Here is a 20145-nt window from a genome sequence, read left to right as displayed (position 1 = left end):
ATTGATAAAGTTAATAACTAGGCAACATCAATAAATAGACTGTGTGGACCACAATATGTTTGAGCTTCAAAGCATTTTGTTCTGTCTCAGACTTGGTAGCACAGTTTAGGCCAGTGTCTGAGCTCACTTGTTCCCTGGTTTCTGTAGCCCTTTTCCCAGTGAGGGCTGAGCTATGCTACAAAGACAAGCCAGATATGCAGTGAGCATCCACATCCTACACAGAGCATCTCAGGATCACAGAATCATTGAGGTTGGAAAAGACTTTTAAGGTGACTGAGTCCAACTGTTCCCCCAGCACTGCCACAGCCACCACCAGACCATGTCCCTCAGCCCCGCAGATACACGGCCTTGGAATCCCTCCAGGGATGGGGATTCCACCACTGCCCTGGGCAGACTGGGACAGGCCTATCAGAGAGGAAATTTTTCCTAATCTTAAGGAAAGACTTCTTTACTGTTCAGGTGAGGAGCCCTGGCCCAGCCTGCCCAGGGAGGGTGTGGAGGCTCCTTCTCTGGAGGTTTTCAAACCCACCTGGACACGTTCCTGTGTGACCTGATCTAGGGAAACCTACTTTTGCAGAGGGCTGGACTGCATGATTTCTAGAGGTCCCTTCCAACCCACACTATTCTGTAACTCTGTAATCTCAAGTCTAAGCCTTTCCTGGGGCAACTTGAGGCCTTTTCCTCTTGCCACAGAGTCACAGAATCTTAAGGGATGGAAGGGACCTGGAAAGCTCATCCAGTGCAACCCCACTGCCAGAGCAGCACCACCTAGAGTAGGGCACACAGGGACTCATCCAGCTGGGTTGGAATGTCTCCAGAGGAGACTCCACAGCCCATCAGGGCAGCCCCTGCCAGTGCTCCCTCACCTCAACAGGGAAGAAGTTTTTCCTTGTGTTTCTTTGGGACCTCCGATGTTCTAGCTCATCCTATCCCTAGTTACTTGGGAGAAGAGACCAACCCTCACCTTACCACTGGAGCTGCAGAGGGTGATCATGTCTCCCCTCAGCTTCCTCTTCGCCAGACTAATCACCCCCAGTTCCTTCAGCCACCCCTCACAACACCTGAACTCCAGCCCCTCGAGCTCTCTTGGCCACATCGATACCATCAAACTTCACCGAGTCAACCCATGCTTACGGTTTATTCTTCATCTCCACAGCCTTATTGCAGAAATACTTGGACAACTATGACCTTAGCATAAAAGTGATCTACATCCTGGGCACGCTGGGATTTTCTCTGGGCACTGCAGTGATGGCCATGTTCCCCAACGTGTACGTCACCATGATCATGATCAGCACGATGGGAATAGTCTCCATGAGTATCTCCTACTGCCCCTACGCGCTTCTGGGACAATACCATGACATTAAAGAGGTATGTGGAAAGCTTGGAGGATTGTAACCCAAGCAGAGCATTCCTGATTGTCTGAAGATCACAGTGGCAAAATGGATTTGTCAAATGCCATTATTTGAGATACCTGTGTGCCAAAGCACAGTCATCCTTGGTGGTAAATAGCAAGAACTGCTGCTTAAATCTCATGGTATTAGCATCAAGCTGGCTCAGTGAGGTCCTAATTACTTCACCCCATGCTTCAGTCCAAGAGGGTTTGGGTACATATTGTAGATGTACAGAGATGAAATAATTATTAGAGCAGACTGGGGATTGACCTTCTGGAGAGCAGCTCTGCAGAGACAGACCTGGGAGTGTTGGTTGATAATAAACTGACCATGAGCCAGCAATGTGCCCTTGTGGCCAAGAAGGGGATCCTGGGATGCATCAAGAAGAGTGTGGGCAGTAAGTCAAGGGAGGTTCTTCTCCCCCTCTACTCTGCCCTGGTGAGGCCTCATCTGGAGTCCTGTATCCAGTGCTGGGCTCCTCAGCTCAAGAGGGACAGGAAAGTGCTGGAGAGAGTCCAGCACAGGGCCACCAAGATGATCAGGGGACTGGAACATCTTTCATACGAGGAAAGGCTGCGGGAACTGGGGCTGTTTAGTCTGGAGAAGAGGAGACTGAGGGGAGATCTCATTAATATTTACAAGTATCTAAATGGTGGATTGGGACAGCACTTTTTTTCTGTCGTATCCACTGACAGGACAAGGGGGAATAGAGAGAAACTGGAACACAAAAAGTTCCATTGAAACATAAGGAAAAACTCTTTCACTGTGAGGGAGCCCTGGCCCAGGCTGCCCAGGGAGGGTGTGGAGGCTCCTTCTCTGGAGGTTTCCAAACCCACCTGGACACGTTCCTGTGTGACCTGGTCTACGTGGGACCTGCTTCTGCAGGGGGGGTTGCACTGGATGATCTCTAAAGGCCCCTTCCAACCCTGCCCTTCTGTGATTCTAATTGTAACTGTCTTTCTGATGTGTTACATTAGCCTTCCTCAGATTCTTCACAGTCTTAGATGTTGAAATGTCTGGAAGTGCAGCTGGAAGTTTGCAGAGGCAGGGGACAGACTGTGCTGGAAAGCACAGATAACTGTCCACTTCTTCAGCAGGGTTCCACCTGAGTTCCCAGCTGCCAGAGGATCATTTATTCTAACAGTTTTGCACTGGGGTTGGCAAGGGGACTCCTTTTTATAACCATCAGACTCCTCTTTACTCTCCTAACACGTTTCCTGCCTTGGGTTTGCAGTACATCCACCACAGCCCCGGGAACTCGAAGCGAGGCTTTGGCATCGACTGCGCCATCCTCTCGTGCCAGGTTTACATCTCGCAGATCCTGGTGGCCTCCGCGCTCGGCGGCGTGGTGGACGCCGTCGGCACCGTCCGAGTCATCCCCATGGTGGCATCTGTGGGATCCTTCCTGGGCTTTCTGACAGCTACTTTCTTGGTGATTTACCCCGAAGTCAACGAAGAGCCAAAGGAAGAGCAGAAAGGGCCTCCCGAGGCAGCCGAGGGCGCGGAGAAGCCGCCGGTGCTGAAGCTGACGCGCAAAGGAGCGGCGGCGGAGCCGGTCAGCGAGTCGGCCCTGTGAGACCAGCACCTCATCTTCACCCACATTCCAGGGAGCCCAGGTGCAGGAGCAAGAACTTTTGGGGTTATTTTTTTGTTCCTTTTCCCAGGAGAACAGATTAGGATCCTCGCTCCTCGTCGCTGAATCCACAGAAGAGAAAAGGCAGGTCCGGCGCAGGAGGCTGTCGCCCTTCCCGCTGGGTTGAGCAGGTAGCTCCCTCGCTAATTGCTTTCTCTGCAACGTAGAAACGTCACTGCTGAACGCTTCTTTTTATCCAGAATACATTTAGGTTTCGACTGAGTTCTATTAATCTGCATGAGACTCACAGTGTATACAATTAGCAGGTAGAAAAACATGACGTTTTCAGCTGTCTTTGAACTAAGTGGCAATGGAAGCTCTGCTGACTCACGGTCTCTCTCGCTGTTTGTTTTGTCTGACCTTTCAGATCTCGCTGCTGTAAGAGCTGAATCAAACACTTAAGACACGTCTCGATCCATTTCTCTCACGAGCATGTTGTTAGTGGTCTGACAGCTAGGGCTCCTTAACTGTTTGGTTTAGCTTTGGTGTTTCTGTTAGTGCAATTGCTACGGAAGGGTTTTTATTTGGGAGTGACTTGCAAGAAAAAAAACAACAGGTGGTTTCCAAGAAACCTCCCTGAATCCGTTGTAGTTGTTAAGCCCAACAACCCCCACTGTCTGCTGCCTGTTCAGGGTGGCTCTGGGTGCAGGATTAGGTGAAAGGAGAAGCAACTGGGAGAGGTGCCCAGCGCTGGCAGGTTCTTCTTGCACGTGCTGGGTTGTGTGGCTGGAATACGCTGGGACAGTTTGTAGCCAGGAGCTTTGCGTGCTGGGGAACTTGGGGAAGGGGGTTCTTGGCATGTCAACCTGATCATCTCTGGGTGAAGCTGCCATGGAGAAAGGGATGTGTCTGGGGTCAGCTTTGTTGGGGTTCTGTCTCATGGGGTAAGGAAGTCGCTGATTAATTGCACTTTTAATGATCTTTTAACCTCCTGGCCGGGAGCAGCAGCCAAGGGAAGGGCACAGTGTCAGTACAAGGTAAACCAGAGGCCTACCTCTGTCACCTTAGGGCATGGTCTGGGTGTATGAAAATCTGTCAGAAACAGGTTTTAGGCCTCACAATTCAATCCACTAGCACGTGGTGCTGTTCCAGTCCCTGGGCTGGGAGGAACTGCAGGCTGGAGCTCTTCCATGGAGCTGCTGTACCCGTGTCGTCAGCACAACCTCCACGCCCCTCCCTTGATTCAGGACATAGCTGCAGTGCAAAGACATTTTTCTGTGAAGAGTTGCAAAAGAGTCCTGCTAATCTGATTTCAAGTAGAGTTTGGATCCTGGCAGGGTGCCCCCAGCCCACGGGCAGCCAAAGCTCAGAGATCCAGCAGCCGTTGAAAGAAACTTTAGCAACCGAACTCGCGTTGGTCGTCTCAGAAGCGTTCGTGATGCTGTTCACTCACCCCCGCATGGACCTCAGGCTGCAGCCCATCCCAGACAAACCCCAGCCCTTGTAAGATTTCTGCTGCCTCAGACTTCTCATACTAAACTGCATGTGTCAATCATGCTTCAATATAGTCAGTCAGAGGAAGAGTGACCTATTTCGAGACGAAAAGCCGGTTTGAATAAATTACTTGAATCGTCCATGTATTTAAGCAATGGATGTTCTGGTGTGTTTGAAGTTATCCCACAGCCTTGGCTGGTGCTGCTGGCAAATCCCTGCTGGTACACGTGGCTGGCTGAGCTGAGGGCTCTCAGCTGTGCCCACATCCTCTGCTCTCCAGGCTGACAACGTTGGCTCCGGGCTGCCGAAATCGCCGAGCGCTCCAGTACCTGTAGTCACACAGGACTTAGGGGATGGGGAGGGGAGGGAGGGGTTTTTGTTTCAAGTGTCTTGAGAAAAACAGATTCCTTTCATATTTTTCTTTCTTTAAGGTGAATATTATTTCGAGCACATACTGTGAACTGTGTTCAGGCAGGGGAATAGTACTACTGAAGAATAAGAGGCGTTGTTGAAGAAACCAGTTGTGAGAAATGCTTTCACTCAACTTCTGCCGTGAATTTGATCATCTCAATTACATTTAATGTATTCTGGTGATGCTCGTTAGGTAACAGAGATGAGTTGTGTTTCACCCCATAACTGGCATTCATGTAAAATACACACCCACTTAGGTAGCTTGAAAGTGGCTTTAGGATTTTCCTTTTTTAAAGCTCCTTGAAGATTCTGCTTTTGCTTCAACAAACTCTGTCAAGTTCTCCTTATTTTAATCTCTGTTTCTAGAAAGGTTCTTCCACACCTTAAAATCCTGCATCTTCTGAGGGGTGCCAGCCATAATGACCCTTTTCCCCAGGAGCTTCAGGGGTGTTTCAGTCACACTTTTGTAAGCAGAGCTTTCCTTCATCGAGCTGACCAAGGCATAGCTGTGAAGAGGGAGGTGAAGTTGAAGCTTCCTCAGAGGGGATGTGAAAGCATTTCAAAGGATGAGCTCACGTGCATTTATTCAGCTTTCTCAGTCAGGGGGAGGGTGAGGAGGGAGGAAAGGCATTTCAGACCCAGAAGGTTTCTATCAGAGGCAGGGCAGGTCTGATTTTGTCCCATCCAGCTGTTGCTGTGGCCTCATTGCTGAGAATTCACCTTAAAATCCATGTTTGGGGTTGTGTCCAGCGCTGTTTGGTGCCCACGGTTAGCCCATAACCACACGTAGCAGGAAGCTCTGTGACACCCAGCTGTGATGCTGAAGGAAATGGTTCTCCATTGGGAATGGGGTGAAGGATTTGTGGTGTTGCCAGGAAGACCCAGCGAGGGGAGCAGCAGTAGTGTGGTGCAGAGTTCATTTCTTTCTTTATGTGTCCCCTACCTTCTGGTACCCAAATGACTTTGGTTGTAATTAAAAGTAGGAAGATTTTCTGTGTTTGTTGTAGGAAGAGAGGGCTGAAGGGGCTTTATTTTCTCCCTGGTGCCAGTCAGCAGAGTCTCCTGTTGCTCTGTGTTCATGTACGGTCAGATTCACCCCGTGTGCTCCATCTCTTTGGACCTTTCCCACCAGAGGCTTAAGGTGTAGCAATTTCCTTCTGTGTTGCTCTGTATCGTGTTCTGGTGGTGTGGAACACCTTGGACATGAGGCAGCATCAGTCATTCACATTCTCAAGCGTTGCACATCCCCTGTGAGAGCAGAGAAGCTCCAGCTCCCACTTCAGCTCGGGAGGGCGGAGCGTGGGCTTTGCAGCATCGGGTTCTTGCAAGAGGCCGGTGGGGTCTGTGCCCTTGGGGGATGGCAATTTCAGAGTCCAGAAGCAATAATTTCTTAGGAATGTTTCTCTTCCTGCTGGTTTGATGATTTTCATGGAGATTTATTACCTAAACAAGCTTTTAAGGACAGGAATGTGGTGGTTTGCTAGCGCTGGCAGTCAGCAGTTAGGGAAAGCTGCGAGTTGGTGATCGGCAGGGAGGAGGAAGGCGGTGAACCCCAGGGGGGTTCATGCTCCCTGATACACCCAGCATCCTTCAGTCCCTGCCACCCACTCTCCTTCAGCCCCTGAGACTTGGAGGGGGGGGTTCAGGTGTGTGTGTATATACATTTATATACACACTGCTCGGGCCAAAATCTCTTTGGTGGTTTGTGTGCTTGTTGTCACCGCACTCGATGTTTTCAACTGAGTTCTTCCAGGTTTCCCTCATCCCAGTGCCAGGCCAGACGAGCTCAGCTAGAAATGTGTATCCTATTGAAATGAATAAGTGAAACTCCTGCATGATGTTTCCAAGCACATGTAGCAGCTTTCGGCCTCTGTTGTGAAAGACAGGTCGGGTTTAGTTGCAGCTGTTTTCCTCCTCCTTTCCTTTTCAATAGGCCAAATAAATGTAAGAGACACCAAATGTTGCACAGAAATGTTACTGATGACTGTGTAGAAGAAATACCAAATGTTATTTTTTCCTTTGCAGAAACTTTTATGGTTACAGAGAGTCCTCTAAAGCTGTTATTTCTTCCTTAAACGACAAAGCTGAACGTTTGTAAAGTGCGTCAGAAATGGTCATTGTTGTTTCCAACAAGTGGAGCTACCCAAAGTTTTCTGTTTCTCATGTTGCATCCAGAAGGAGCCGTGAGCAGAGGCTCAGAGATCTGCTGCTGCTGCTCTGCTGCCCAGGCCCAGCAGCCCCAGACCCTGGGGAAAGGCTCCGTCGCCTTTTCAGTCCCGTGTTTCCAGGTTTTCATTGCCATGGAAATCATCTCCTGGCAAACCCCTCTTGATTGGGTTTGGTTCCTCACCCCTGTTACCCCCAACCTCCCCTCGCCCCGGGGAGCACGAGGGGCAAATCCCTTCCCCCTCCCCACAGAGCAATCTGCTGAAATGAAGGTGCTTCCACCTGCCCCGTGAGCTGCTCAGAGCCCAGGCCACGCTTCCATTTGACACACTCCCACACATTCCTCCTTCACTTCTGAAGCTGGTGGCAGAGCTCTGGGTGCATTTAGCCAAACTGGACATCCCTTTATTCAACCCCTGCCATCCTTAGCAATCACCACACTGCAGTAAACAGCCCCCAGAAAAACCCCACCAAGCCCAGACTTTTCTCTCAACAAATTGGCAGTCCCTAATATCACCAGGGGTGGGGTGTTTTTTTCTGATGTAACATGAACACTAAGCCCTTTTGGTAGCCAAATGACCAGCTTCTTTGAAATGCCTCGTTATGAATAGCAAGCTGCATGTAGGCACCTCATAGCAGAGACAAAAAATGACTTAAAAAACACGATTAAAAAAAAAACAAAGAGAAGAGAATATTTAGTTCCTTTGTGAACTGGCCATATGACAACTACTTTTTTATCAACTTATTAAGTTGGGGCACTATACTAGCTCTTGCTGAGTTTAGCAATGTTTATAAGCATGTGTTAAACACATAACAGTTGTTTTATGAGGAAAAAGGGATAAAGAAGAGTAATGTCCCAGACGAATGTTTGAGTGTGTAGAGGCGTAACGTGTGCGTGGGTTTTTATTTCTCCACTGTTGAGCTTATTTTCTGGTTGAAGGTTAAAGAGAAATAACCACAACAAAAAGAGATTTGTTGCATGAGAACTTTGGTTATTGTGTTCTGCACTTTCTGTTCTTTTTTTTGTATCATCTTGGTTATTGTTGTTATTGGGGTTCGGTTTCTTTTCCATTTCTGCCTAGAAAAGAAAAACAAAATCGATTTAGGAACATTCTACTCCACGAGCCATTGTGTGTTGGTCTGAAATTCCATCTTAATAAACATTTCAGTACGAGCTGGTGGCTGCTGTTCCCCTGGGGTTTGGGGGGAGGGAGAGGGTGTGGGGAGCAGAGGGGTCGTGGCCCTTCCACGAGGCACCCACGGGGCTGATGCTGGATGAGGCAAAGAATAGTCACAGCTGCTTCCCAGGGCTTCATCCCTCTTTCTGGAAGTGCTGCTATCAAATGGGAACTGATAAAACCCCCCAAGTGTTACAGTTCTCAGACACTCGATCAAGAGCTCAGCTGTCCTGCTTTGATTTCCAGCAGTTGACTTGACAGATTTGATCTGTGACTTCTCCCGAAGGCACTTCAGCATCAGCAGCTCAGAGAAGTCGATGCCCACGTGGTGTTGATTTCTTTTTTGCCTCAACACAGCTCAGCTGTGCCCTTTTCTTACTGCACCTGAGGCTGAGGAAGAGGGGAAAACAAACCCAGTAAATCTGAATTTTGGCTTGGGCTATCAAGCTGCTTTTTCCCCAGCACCAAGCGGGGAGCACGGATCGTGCCTCACTGGGGAAGGAAACCCTCCAGATCCCTGCAGAAGACCCACAGGAGGCCTGTGCTGGTTTGGGCTGGGATCATTTTCATCACAGCAGCTGGTACGGGGCTACTGGGAAGTCTAGGGGAGCAGATGAGGGGCTGACTGGGGTTAAACCACGAGAAGCCAAGAGCCTCCCCCTGCTGCACTCAGCACCCTGCGCCCTCATCCTCGCTGTGGAACCTCCGGTCACCTGGCAGAGCCCAAAATGAAGTGGGGACCGTGGCAGGGACTGTCCTACATCCCCGTCCTCTCCTGGCACAGTTACGAGTGAGGAGGCTCAAGGGATGGTGAAAGCAGCAAATGAGCCTCCCAGGGCTGGGTCCTGCAAGGCATGAGACTGAGCACCTCCAGCTGTGCATCAGCTCCCGAGGATCCATGAGTTCCAAGAGGAAACAGCCTCAAGTTGCCCCAGGGGAGGCTTAGATTGGATATCAGGAAAAATTTCTTCCCCAAAAGGGTTGTTTAACCCTGTCCCAGCTGCTCGGGGTAGGGGTGGAATCCCCATCCCTGGAGAGGTTTAAAGCCGTGTAGCTGTGGGGCTGAGGGACATGGGTTAGTGGGGCCAAGGCAGCGCTGGGGGAATGGTTGGACTTGAGCTTAAAAGGCTTTTCCTACCTCAACCGTCCTGTTATCAGCCCTACCCCCTGTGCCAAGACGGTGAGGACAGAGCAAGCTTCTGCATCCCCTCCCGTGCCGCGGCAGGACGCGGCCATGGGAGAGCGGCGGGGTGCAGAAACCCGCGGTGCTGCTGCTTTGCAGGGACATCCCCAGCCAGGAGGAGAGGTGAGAACGTGCGATGCCGGGCTCAGCTGTGACTCACGCCGGGACCCTGGGAGCGGGACGCTGCGACCCCCGGCCGGGGACACCGGCTCCGTGCTCCGGCCGAGGAAGGGGTGAGGACGGGGCAGCTGCGTCACTCCCTCAGCTGCTGTTCAAGTTCACCGCAGCCGTTACAGAGCAGCTCGCAGTGGCTGGGAATTGGCGGAGAGGAGCCTCCCCAGCGCCGCCCCCGCTTTGCCCTGTGGCCCCAGGCCGGCACAGCCAGCGCACCCCCGTGTCCGCCAACAGGGACGGGCCCCGCATCCCTCAGGCTCTGCGGCGGCCGGGCGGCAGCTCCCCTCTCAGGGGGTTCCGCAATGGCCTCCACGTCCGTCGCCGGCCTCCGGTGCCGCGAGGGGAGGTAACGGCGCTGCTGCCGGCGGGATCGTTCGGGATCCACCGAGGAAAACCAGCGGCTGCCGCCGGACAGCTCTGCGCAGCCCCCGGCCCGGCTGTGCCCCGCAGGATCGGGCCCCGCAGCCCCCGGCCCGGCCGTGCCCCGCAGGATCGGGCCCCGCAGCCCCCGGCCCGGCTGTGCCTCGCAGGATCGGGCCCCGCAGCCCCCGGCCCGGCTGCGCCCCCCCAGGATCGGGCCCCGCAGCCCCCGGCCCGGCCGTGCCCCGCAGGATCGGGCCCCGCAGCCCCCGGCCCGGCCGTGCCCCGCAGGATCGGGCCCCGCAGCCCCCGGCCCGGCCGTGCCCCGCAGGATCGGGCCCCGCAGCCCCCGGCCCGGCCGTGCCCCGCAGGATCGGGCCCCGCAGCCCCTGGCCCGGCTGTGCCCCGCAGGATCGGGCCCCGCAGCCCCTGGCCCGGCTGTGCCCCGCAGGATCTGGCCCCGCAGCCCCCCCCCGCTCCAGCGCTCAGGATGCGGCTGGGGGTGGCTCCATCTTCCGAGGGGGCCACGACGGACACCTCCCCTCGAGTTGGGGGCGCTGTGCGCTGGGCAGCCCCTTCACACCCCAAAACACGGGGCAGGGGCAGCAGCCGGCTGGGAACTGGCCCTGTGGGGGTGCCACGGTGGTGGAAGGGGATTTCTGGCTGAGGGGGGAGTGGTGGCTTTTCGCCTCCTTCGCTCCGGATGGCTGCCGGGGAAAGGCGGCATTCGGTCGGAGCTGATGGGGAAAGGGGCCGAGGGCCTGCGGCCGGACCCGCAGCCGCTCCGGAGGGTGGGCTGAGGGCGGCAGGGGAATCCCAGCCAGCATCAGCGCTCCCGGGCAGCTCCTGGCTCCGCAGTGGGGCATTTCCAGCAGCAAACTGCCATCCCTTGGCCTGAGGCACAGGGTAGCTGAAGGTGGAAGGGACCGTGAGGATTATGTGTCCAACTCCCAGCTCCTCACAGGACCACGCCACACTGACCCCAGGCCCAACCCCTCCTGCTGCTGGAGTAACAAGTGACAGCAGAAGAAGAAACGGCCTCAAGTTGCACCAGAGGTTTAGATTGGAGACTGGGGAAAGCTTCTTCACCAAAGGGGTTGTTGGACACTGTCCCACGTTGCCCAGGGCACTGGTGGAGTTGCCATCTCCAGAGGGATTCCAGAGACATGGTGCCGAGGGCCACGGTGTGGTGCTCAGGGCCACGGTGTGGTGCCGAGGGACGTGGTGTGGTGCCGAGGGCTATGGTGTGGTACTGAGAGACATAGTGTGGCGCCGTGGGACATGGTGTGGTGCTCAGGAACGTGGTGTGGTGCTGAGGGACATGGTGTGGTACCGAGTGACATGGTGTGGTACTGAATGACACAGTGTGGTACTGAATGACATGGTGTGGCCCTCAGGGCCATGGTGTGGTGCCAAGTGACGTGGTGTGGTGCTCAGGGCCACGGTGTGGTGGTGGCTGTGGCAGCCTGTGCTGGATACCGGTTGGGTTTGATGAGCTTAAAGGTGTTTCCAACCAAACTGGTTTTGTGTTGAAGGAGACACCTCGATAAATTCCATCCCCACTCAATCCATCACCAGTGTGGTACCGCTGTGACAACGAGCATAAAACCAGCCAGCAGCTGCTCCGGGCAGCAGCCCCTTCCCGGGCCGGGGGAGGCCGAAGCCCAGCCCCAGCGCGGCGTTGTGTGGGGCAGAGGCAGCGAGGGGCAGCGGGGGCGGCGCTGGGGCAGCACAAGGATGGGCCCAGCGCGCTGCTGGCTCTGCACCGAGAGGTGACTGCAGCTCCCTGCGGCGGCCTGGGGAGGAAATACGGGCTAGCAGGGAGACACTGGCGGCAGCTGGCTTTACGAAAGGAGAATCACGGGACGCAAAGGCCGGCATTTCGCTGCAAATCCCTAGAATCAGCATTGTGCTGCCTGTGGAGAGACGGGTAAAAGGTACAAAGAGAGACTGGAGTATCAATATAGTGTTTATTAGTCTTAACTGGGAAAAAAAGGCCCTAAAAAGGTAAAATTTTCAGGTGCCATCATATGATAAAACCTTTCATCTGCACCAGGAGAGAGTCAGAAATCACCAGGGAATATTTTTCCAACTCCTTGTTGATCTTTAGTCACCCCAGCAGCAGCCCAGGGCTTTTTTCCTTCTATTTCCACTGCTCTAACTGTTGCAATTGTGCTTTACTCAGCCCTGAAGCAGAGAACAGTGTTGTGCAGAGAGGGACGGAATTAGTCACTGAGGATTGTCAGCAGGGGAAACACCCACTGGCCAGCACCAGGAGCTGAGGGAGGATGGGGGGACTGGATGGCTCTGCAGAGCTTCCACATGCTGCAGGTTTTACCCGGAGCAAGAGCAGCTCCCCTGGGTGCAGGACTGAAGGGAGCAGTGGCAGGGGTTTGGTGGCACAGTAACTGAGAGGTTGCTTCCAAAAGCAAGTGTCACTGATCCAGGAATTCAATAAATTAAGTGCTTCAGATGAAAACAAGGACAATGAGTTTCACACACAAAGGCCCCAGTGCTGCATATGGGCTTTACAGGAAGTCAGAGGCCTGAAGAAGAGCCGAGTGTCTTGTTTCAGCAGCAGGAAGGGTTCAGTGCTATCAGGGAGAGCACATCTGCACCCACATTTTAAATACAGCACCATAACTAGATGTGCAGGGGTAAGGGACACTGCTCCCAGCTCAGTCCAGCTGCTGCTGGGGGAAGAGACTCCATCAATCCAACCCATGCACTTGGCTTTCTCCTTGGGGTGCCCACATCCAGCTGTTCCAGGCTGCACAGAGTATGGAATCCCCCTTCCCAGGCCATCTGTGCCCTCAGAACAGGCTCCTGGGGGATGATAGAGCTGCCTTTGGCCCCCTCAGGGCAACAGGCTCCTTCTCAGGAGAGTTCCAAACCCCCCCCGGACACATTCCTGTGCCCCCTGAGCCAGGGGAAGGGGGTTGGGCTGGATGAGTTCTGCAGGGCCCTTCCAGCCACCACCATCATGGGAGTGTGTGATTCAGTGCTGCTGCCCCGTGCAGGCTGGCCTGGAACCTTCACACTACCAGCCACTTCCAAGCCTCTTAGTCACATTTCACCTCAGGACAAGGTGTGAGGAGAGATTCCTTTCCAGTTCCATTTCCTACGGCAAGGCAGGGACTCGAATAACTTCACCAACACAAATAACACTGACAGGTGGCTCAAACAGATGCACAACGCTGCAGCAAGCAGGGCCTGAGGTGTTCCCTTCCCTCCAGCACAGGCCTTGCAGAGCTGAGCTACTCTGCTTTCCAGATGGCGATCTTGCCCTCGGCCCCGGCCGAGCCGCTGAGGACGTACCTGTCCTCGGCTGAGCACAGCGCCCGCACCGCCGCCCCGTGCCCCACCAGCTCCTTCTCCACAGCCTTCCTCTCGGCACTCACCACGTAGATCTTCCCTTGGCTTTTGCCTTGGGCTCTGCTGCTGCTGCTGCCAACCCACATCTGCAGGGAAAAACCAACAAACCCCAGTTGAAGAGTGATGAAAGCGCCGGAGAGAGGCCAGCGGGGGGGTTCCTGAGGCGCCTGGAGCGCCTCTCCTGAGGAAAGGCTGTGGGACCTGGGGCTGTTCAGCCTGGAGAAGGCTGAGGGGGGACCTCATCAATGCTGGTCAATCCCTAGAGGGTGAGTGTCCAGAGGATGGGGTCAGTCTTTTTCTTTGCAGTGCCCAGTGACAGGACAAGGGGTGATGGGCACAAGCCGGAACACAGAACGTTCCACTGGAACATGAGGAGAAAGTCCTTTGGTGCTGAGGTGAGGGAGCCCTGGCACAGGCTGCCCAGGGAGGGTGTGGAGGCTCCTTCTCTGGAGGTTTCCAAACCCACCTGGACATGCCCCTGTGCCCTCTGATCAAAGGGAATCAAAGCAGGGGTTGGGTTGGATGAGCTCTGGAGGTCTCTTCCAACCTCCACCATTCTGTGAGCCTGTGATTGTCACTGCAGTTCAGCCTGGCACACAGCTGAGGAGTTTTACATGCCACATTGATACAGGATCACAGAAGCTCAAGGGCTGGAAAAGGACCTGGAAAGCTCATCCAGTGCAACCCCCCTGCCAGAGCAGCACCACCTAGAGTAGGGCACACAGAAACTCATCCAACTGGGTTGGAATGTCTCCAGAGAAGGAGCCTCCACAGCCCATGAGAGCAGCCCCTGCCAGTGCTCCCTCACCTCAACAGGGGGAATTCTCTTTTGCTAGTCTGGAATAGGGAAACATTGCAAATTTTCTAGAGAGACAGACACTTGTTGCAGTTCATGGCTACACTGATGCTCTTTGGCCCTGTCACCTCCTCCTGGAGCTCTGTCCCCTGTGCCCAGGGCTGCTGCCTGGGGCTGGGTAAGAGCAGGGCCCACCCACAGCCAAAGCCGGGGCTGTTCCCACCACAGCTCTGTGTGTCTGTCATGGGGGGGACAGAGCTCAGAGAGGCTGTGGCCTTCTCCCAGGTGGATGCTGTTGCTCCCTGGCTGAGCTACAGCCCCTTCCTGCACACTAACTGCTGCTGCTCCACGGCCTGTTTGCCCTCCCTGGTCACTAACCTTCCCAGGGGTTTCTTTGCCAGGTGGCATGGCCTGGCTGCCCTTGCTACTGGCCCTGCTCTGCTCTCCTCAGCAGCTGTGGGCTCCTGGCAGGTCTCTCTGCTGCCCTGAGGCTGCCCCAGTTCAGGAACCTCATGGAGTCCAACCCTTTTCCCAGCACAGGCACAGCCAGCAGCAACCCAGGGCTGTGACCACAGCACATAGCAGTAGCCCTGCCCCAGGACCAGGGTCTGGGAGGCAGCTGAGGGGGAAGGGGCTGCAGCCACAGCCCAGGGTCACACAGCAGCAGAAACCAGCCATGGTCTCCTTGTGCAGAGCTCCAGCCATGGTCTCCTTGTGCAGAGCTTTCTGCAGGGTAAGCACTGACTGTCAGCCTGAGCAGTGCCTGCCAGCCACCAAGCATCCTGTTTCACATGGACACACCGTGCAGCTGGCTTTGTCTCAGGTTTCTCAAGGACAAACAATGGCTTGTTTTTAGTTAAAGCACTTAGAAGCAAGGCTGTAGCAGACAGCCCTACCAATGGTGGCCTTTACCAGTTCAGGCTTCCAGTTGTTCCTTTGGGATAAATCCATCTCTACTTTAGGGAAGGGTCTCTCAAAAGGTTGTTCCATTTGAGCCCACGCATCTAACCAAGGCTGAATACACTGAAAGCTTCCCTAGTTGATGTGGCACTTCATGAAACAAGTCAGGTTTGAGGAAGAAAGGCAGGAAGGAGGGGAAAATCTGGGAAAAAGACTCTAAGAGTTGCTTTTCCAACAGATAGATATTAGCTACTTATTGGCAAATGAACCCTGAAGCTGACCCTGTGGGCACAGCACGGCAGAGAGAGCAGGAACACAGCCCGAGGCCAGCACTGACAGGGACACAAGATACCAAGGCAGGAAGCCACAGGCTCCTTTGGTCTCTCTTGAGTTAGGAATGTGGTAACTAAACAAGAAAAAGGTCATGTACAAAAATAGGGCAGCTAATTGGCATTGATTGGTTGTCTGTTCACCTTTGCTGAGGCTTAGGAGCCCTGAGACTAAATATCAAGGGACCTAAACTTTCAGTTCCTGCAGTTGCCTGAAAATGTCAATGGCCAATTAAAGTCAGGACACAGTGAATCCCTGATGAGGCTTTTGGCTTGACACACGTTTTCAAGTGTACCTGTAGCTGTAACAGCCTGTTAGCTGACCATGAGCTCCTCTGATTTCAGAGGGATCAAGGTTTCAAACCAGCACACACCAGTTTGCAAAGAGCCCAAAAGGCACCAGTGACAGCCCATGAGAAATGAAAACCAACAAAACTTCACAATCCCACAGCAGGTAAAAACAGTCTCACCTGATTTTTAACCCTTATCATACAAGTAATCTCAGAGCAGTCTTGGAGGTGAATCTTTTGAGGTGCACTTGAGGAGTCTTTGGTGTTCCAGACATAGAGGTCAGTGCTGCCCGAGTAAGACGCCCACACTTCATCTCTCTGAAGCACAGAAAGGTGTTTAAGGTGAGCACTGCTGACAGGAACCACTGCAGGGACTAACTAGGGCTTGTAATGCCACATAGTCCTGCTCCCTTTGAACTCTGCTAACAGTTGGAGTGTGATACCTCAGGGAAGAGCTGGAAGCAGAGAAAACAGCGACATGGGTCCTTCAGGTGATGCTCAATTTTCATCTGGGGTTGAAATTCCCGAGCTGACACGACAAGGATGCAGCTTCCAGTACCTTGAACATCAAAGATAAAGGGTAACTGAGGTGTGTCTGCTTCCTCCATCTCTCTAAACCACAGAGGAAAATACTGGATGCATCTTGTTTGTCAACATGCATCTTTGAGGTGCTTCTCCTGGCTTTCCCAGTATCTATTGTTTTAGGTGGGTTCTTTCTCCAGATGCTGACTGCTGTGGTGCAGGGCACACATCTGCTAGTTTAGAGGTCAAAAATGATGAGGGGAGAAGAAAAACTCCTGAATCCTCAGCCCTACCACAGCAAGAGCAACATTGCCACTGCCCACGGCAAGACCAGCAGCTCCTTGCTGTAAGATTTGTTTGGATCCAGGCTCTTGGGTACTGAGAATCAGTGCAAAATCCCTGAACTGGGCACCAATTAAGAAACAACTTCAAGATGATCCTTTACTGTAGCACAAAGCTTTCCTTTATTCTTCTAAACTCCTACAGAGGGGATGACAAATCTGTAGATGTGGACAAAATGCAGGGCTGGGGATTGGCAAGTAGAACAATAGCCCAAAAGGTCCAGCTGAAACACGATTTGCAATCGTTATTTGCCCCTCTGGACTGGGAAAGGACTTTCTCACAGTCTCCCATTCCAGTTTAGAGGCATTGCCAGGGGAGGTCACACAAACACAGTGCAGCCAGAAGTGCAGCAGGGGCAATACCTCCCGGAGTGTCCAGGCCACCCATCTGGGTGAGTGGTTTGGAGGCCTTTGCCTACAGAAGGCTGCTTAAACAGGGGAAGAACAAGATGTAAAACAGAAGTGGGAGTCTGAGATCAATGTATTGCTCTGTCTAATAAACCAGGGTGAAGGTTTATTATATATCAAGGTGTAATTGCTTTTTTTTCCCCTCATTGTTTGAGGAATGTACTTACAGCACCAGAGCTGGTTGTTGTGGAGCTTGATAGAAGTGAGATTTTGGCAGGGCAGCTGGAAGACACGGTTAACCTTGAGAGTGCTGATGTTCCAGGCAATCACTGTTCCATCTAAACTGCTGGAATATGCTTCACTGTTGGCACAGAGCAAAAAACCAACACCAATAACAGAGTGGACATTCACTGTCACAACAGAGTGCACACACAGAAGAGACTTACTTACAGAACAACCAATTTTACAGTGAGCCAAATTAATGTTCTTCATTTCAGAGACTGGAAGAGTCTAAACTCTTCCACCACACACCAGGTAGCAGCTCAGAGGGTATTTAAACAACCAACAGCTTTGGGTTGCACCCAGACATCCAACTTTCAAGCTGCTTATGCCTCCTGTGGGAACCAAAGTATCCTCATACAGGTTTCTTTCTCTTTAACCTTACAAGCTGTGTCCCACTGGAAACACTGCAGGCTAATTCAGAGCTCATCCTGCATGAGGAGTTAAACACCACAAAACCTTTCCCTATCATTCTCCTTAACGTTGTTGCTTGTTGGATTCCCTTTTTCTCTCAAAGTAAGGCAAAAATACCTCAAAATTGTTTTTCTTTGCTACTGCACCCAAGACAACAAATGATGCCACCTCTCTTTTATTTCACCTTTATTATCTTCAGATGTAAAAACCATTTTCAACAACAATTGCCCCTGAAACCCAGCTCTGCCTGCTGCACCACTGGCAGAGCTGTGGCTATGGGAAGGCAGCAGGTTAAGGCCTCCAGCCAATGCTCTCCCCAGAGCTCCCAAAACATCCAAAGCATTTTGCCTGAACAAAATCATAAATGTATTATTTCTTTGACAAACAGGCAGGAAGATCCAGAAGCATGCTGGAAACATCTAGTACATTGTGTGCTCAAAGCAAAAATGAAGTGGTCTTTGAACCACATGTGTCTTGATTCACCACTGGGTGCTGCCAGTTCCTGGTTGCTCTCATCCTTGGCCAAAAAAAGCATTCCTTTATCCTCTTTGTTCCAAAGGATAGAATGCTCTTAGTTTAGCCCTAGTTTACCATATACAATATGGGAGCTACTAAATCAGGCTAAATAGAGGCTTATGATAGCAGGATAAGCCCTCCCCACCCCATTTAAAGCCATGCATTCTTGCTAACATGGAGGAAAATCACTCACTGGTTTCCCATCAGGGCTCTTTTCCTTGAGCACATTAATTTTCACCTTTGTTTCACTCAAATGATTAAAGCCCAATAATACCATTTCATTTGGCTCTTTAACCAGTCCTCTGCTCCTTCTCCAGGCTGGCGAATACTGTTCTAGCTACACAAAATGACTTTCTGTTGAACCCCAGGAAGATTCTCCTCATGCCCACGACTCTTCTGGTGGGACAGACATCCCTCCCATTTGCTTGGGTGTGTGTTTGGAATGAAATATACCTGGCTATTCCATTCTTCTTCTCCACAATGATGTCTGTAACATCAGAACGATGATCATTCAGTTGCTTGTTACAAGACATGCTGTGAGTGTTGATGATGTAAATAATGGAGTCTTGGGAACCAATCCACACCTGACTCTGCTCTACCATGATCATACAGGTCTGGGGAGAAAAAGTAGGATTAAATAAAATGCAGAAGAAAAAAATCCCACTCTTTAATGTAATACAGGAAAAAAGGGGCTGTATTAAGATGCTTTCTGGTGGTTACAGTAAGGGATCAAGACTCAGCACTGCAGTATTCCATCCTTTGCTCTGCTCTGTAAGTAATGAGCCAGCACAGCTCTCTCTGCTGAGTCTATCCTTCAGTAAACAGGATGGATAATGTATCTTGGTAATGGACTCAAAGCTGTGTTTCTTGGCCCAAACAAAGTAAAAAGGCATCAGGGGAAACTCAGAAGTTGGTATATTTCTGTCTTCTGGATTGAAAGCCTTTTCCTATTTCACTCAGATGTTGTGTCCAAGTAAACAGCAGCTTCTCCTCTGCTGTCTCTGGAATGTCCTCCCTCATTCTGAACTATTTCATTTCTCTCCCTCCTCAGTCCCAAACTTTCCTCCTCTTTCCTTTCCCTTCTTCAGAATAGGTCAGTATCTGACTCCTCCTTGATTTCCATCTTTCCTCCACTGAGCTCTTCAGCAGCAACAAACCCAGCAAGCCAAAGCAGGAACTTGTGGTACCTGTGTCAGCCTTACCAGTTTAGAACGGCCCATTTTGAAGCAGTGTTGCTGAATAGACCAGGTGGATGCATCAAAGACCACCACTTTGCCCTCATTTAAAGCACACCATAGCTTGGGATGAGCATTGTCAGGTCTTTCTGAAGGGTCAAGATGTCCTAGAAATGAAGCAGAGAAGAGAAAATCAACCACTCCTCATCCATTTGTTGAGCTCAAGGGATGATTTCATCTTATACTTCAAAGTTATTGATAAAAATCACAGAATGATCTGGGTTGGAAGAGACCTTTGAGACCATCTCATTCCAACCCCCTGCAATGTGCAGGGACACCTTTCACCAGATCAGGTTGTTCCAAGTCCCATCCAACCTTCACCTCGAACACTTCCAGGGATGGGACATCCACAGTCTCTTTGGGCAGCCTGTACCACCTTCATAGGGAAGAACTTCTTCCTAATACCTCATCTAAATCTCCCATCTTTCTGTTTGAAGCCTTCTCCCCTTGTCCTATCACTCCATTCCCTTGCAAAAAGCCCCTGAGGTGAGACTGACTTGTAGGCCTTTCTTCCTTTTCTAGAGATAGGGGTTATGTTTCCCCCTTTGCAGGCAGTGGGAACTTCACCAGACTACTGCAGCTTCTCAGACAGGATGGAGAGTGGCTCAGACACTTCATCCAACAGTTCCCACAAATGCATGTCCCATGGACCTGTGCACCTTCAGGTGTCTTAAGTGGTTTCAGACCTGATCTTCTACAGTGGGTGGTTCTTCCTTCTCCATTCAGGGCAGAAATACTTTTGCTCCTTGATGCCCAAGTACTTAGCTAACTGGGATTGCAGGAAGCCTTGGGAGCCCTCTCAAATCCCACTAATAAATCCCTTCATTGTATCTGCTCCATTACAGCTCCAACTAGAACCCTCATAGTGTA

The 20145-nt window shown here is 51.9% G+C and overlaps 2 protein-coding genes across 8 annotated transcripts in view; one reads left to right on the top strand and one right to left on the bottom strand.

The window, feature by feature from the left end:
• Positions 1-8209, top strand: part of SLC45A4 (solute carrier family 45 member 4) — a 69580-nt gene extending 61371 nt beyond the window's left edge. For all 6 annotated transcript variants that reach the window (XM_061994716.1, XM_061994717.1, XM_061994712.1 and 3 more), the window contains 3 exons: positions 1157-1368; positions 2626-2963; positions 3056-8209. In XM_061994716.1, the coding sequence (XP_061850700.1) occupies positions 1157-1368; positions 2626-2963; positions 3056-3068 (563 nt within the window). In that variant the 3' untranslated portion in view covers positions 3069-8209. The remainder of the gene's footprint in view (positions 1-1156; positions 1369-2625; positions 2964-3055) is intronic.
• A 3695-nt stretch (positions 8210-11904) lies between these two features.
• The window catches only part of DENND3 (DENN domain containing 3), a 44574-nt gene continuing 36333 nt past the window's right edge, over positions 11905-20145 (bottom strand). For both annotated transcript variants that reach the window (XM_061995819.1, XM_061995820.1), the window contains 6 exons: positions 19243-19382; positions 18494-18654; positions 17059-17192; positions 16064-16179; positions 15801-15938; positions 11905-13391 (listed from right to left, as the gene is read on the bottom strand). In XM_061995819.1, coding sequence (XP_061851803.1) covers positions 13188-13391; positions 15801-15938; positions 16064-16179; positions 17059-17192; positions 18494-18654; positions 19243-19382 — 893 coding nt within the window. In that variant the 3' untranslated portion in view covers positions 11905-13187. The remainder of the gene's footprint in view (positions 13392-15800; positions 15939-16063; positions 16180-17058; positions 17193-18493; positions 18655-19242; positions 19383-20145) is intronic.

This window comes from Colius striatus, chromosome 4, assembly GCF_028858725.1.
Source record: "Colius striatus isolate bColStr4 chromosome 4, bColStr4.1.hap1, whole genome shotgun sequence".
In the NCBI taxonomy this organism is placed as follows: Eukaryota; Metazoa; Chordata; class Aves; order Coliiformes; family Coliidae; genus Colius; species Colius striatus.
This window is presented reverse-complemented; position numbering and strand designations above follow the sequence as displayed.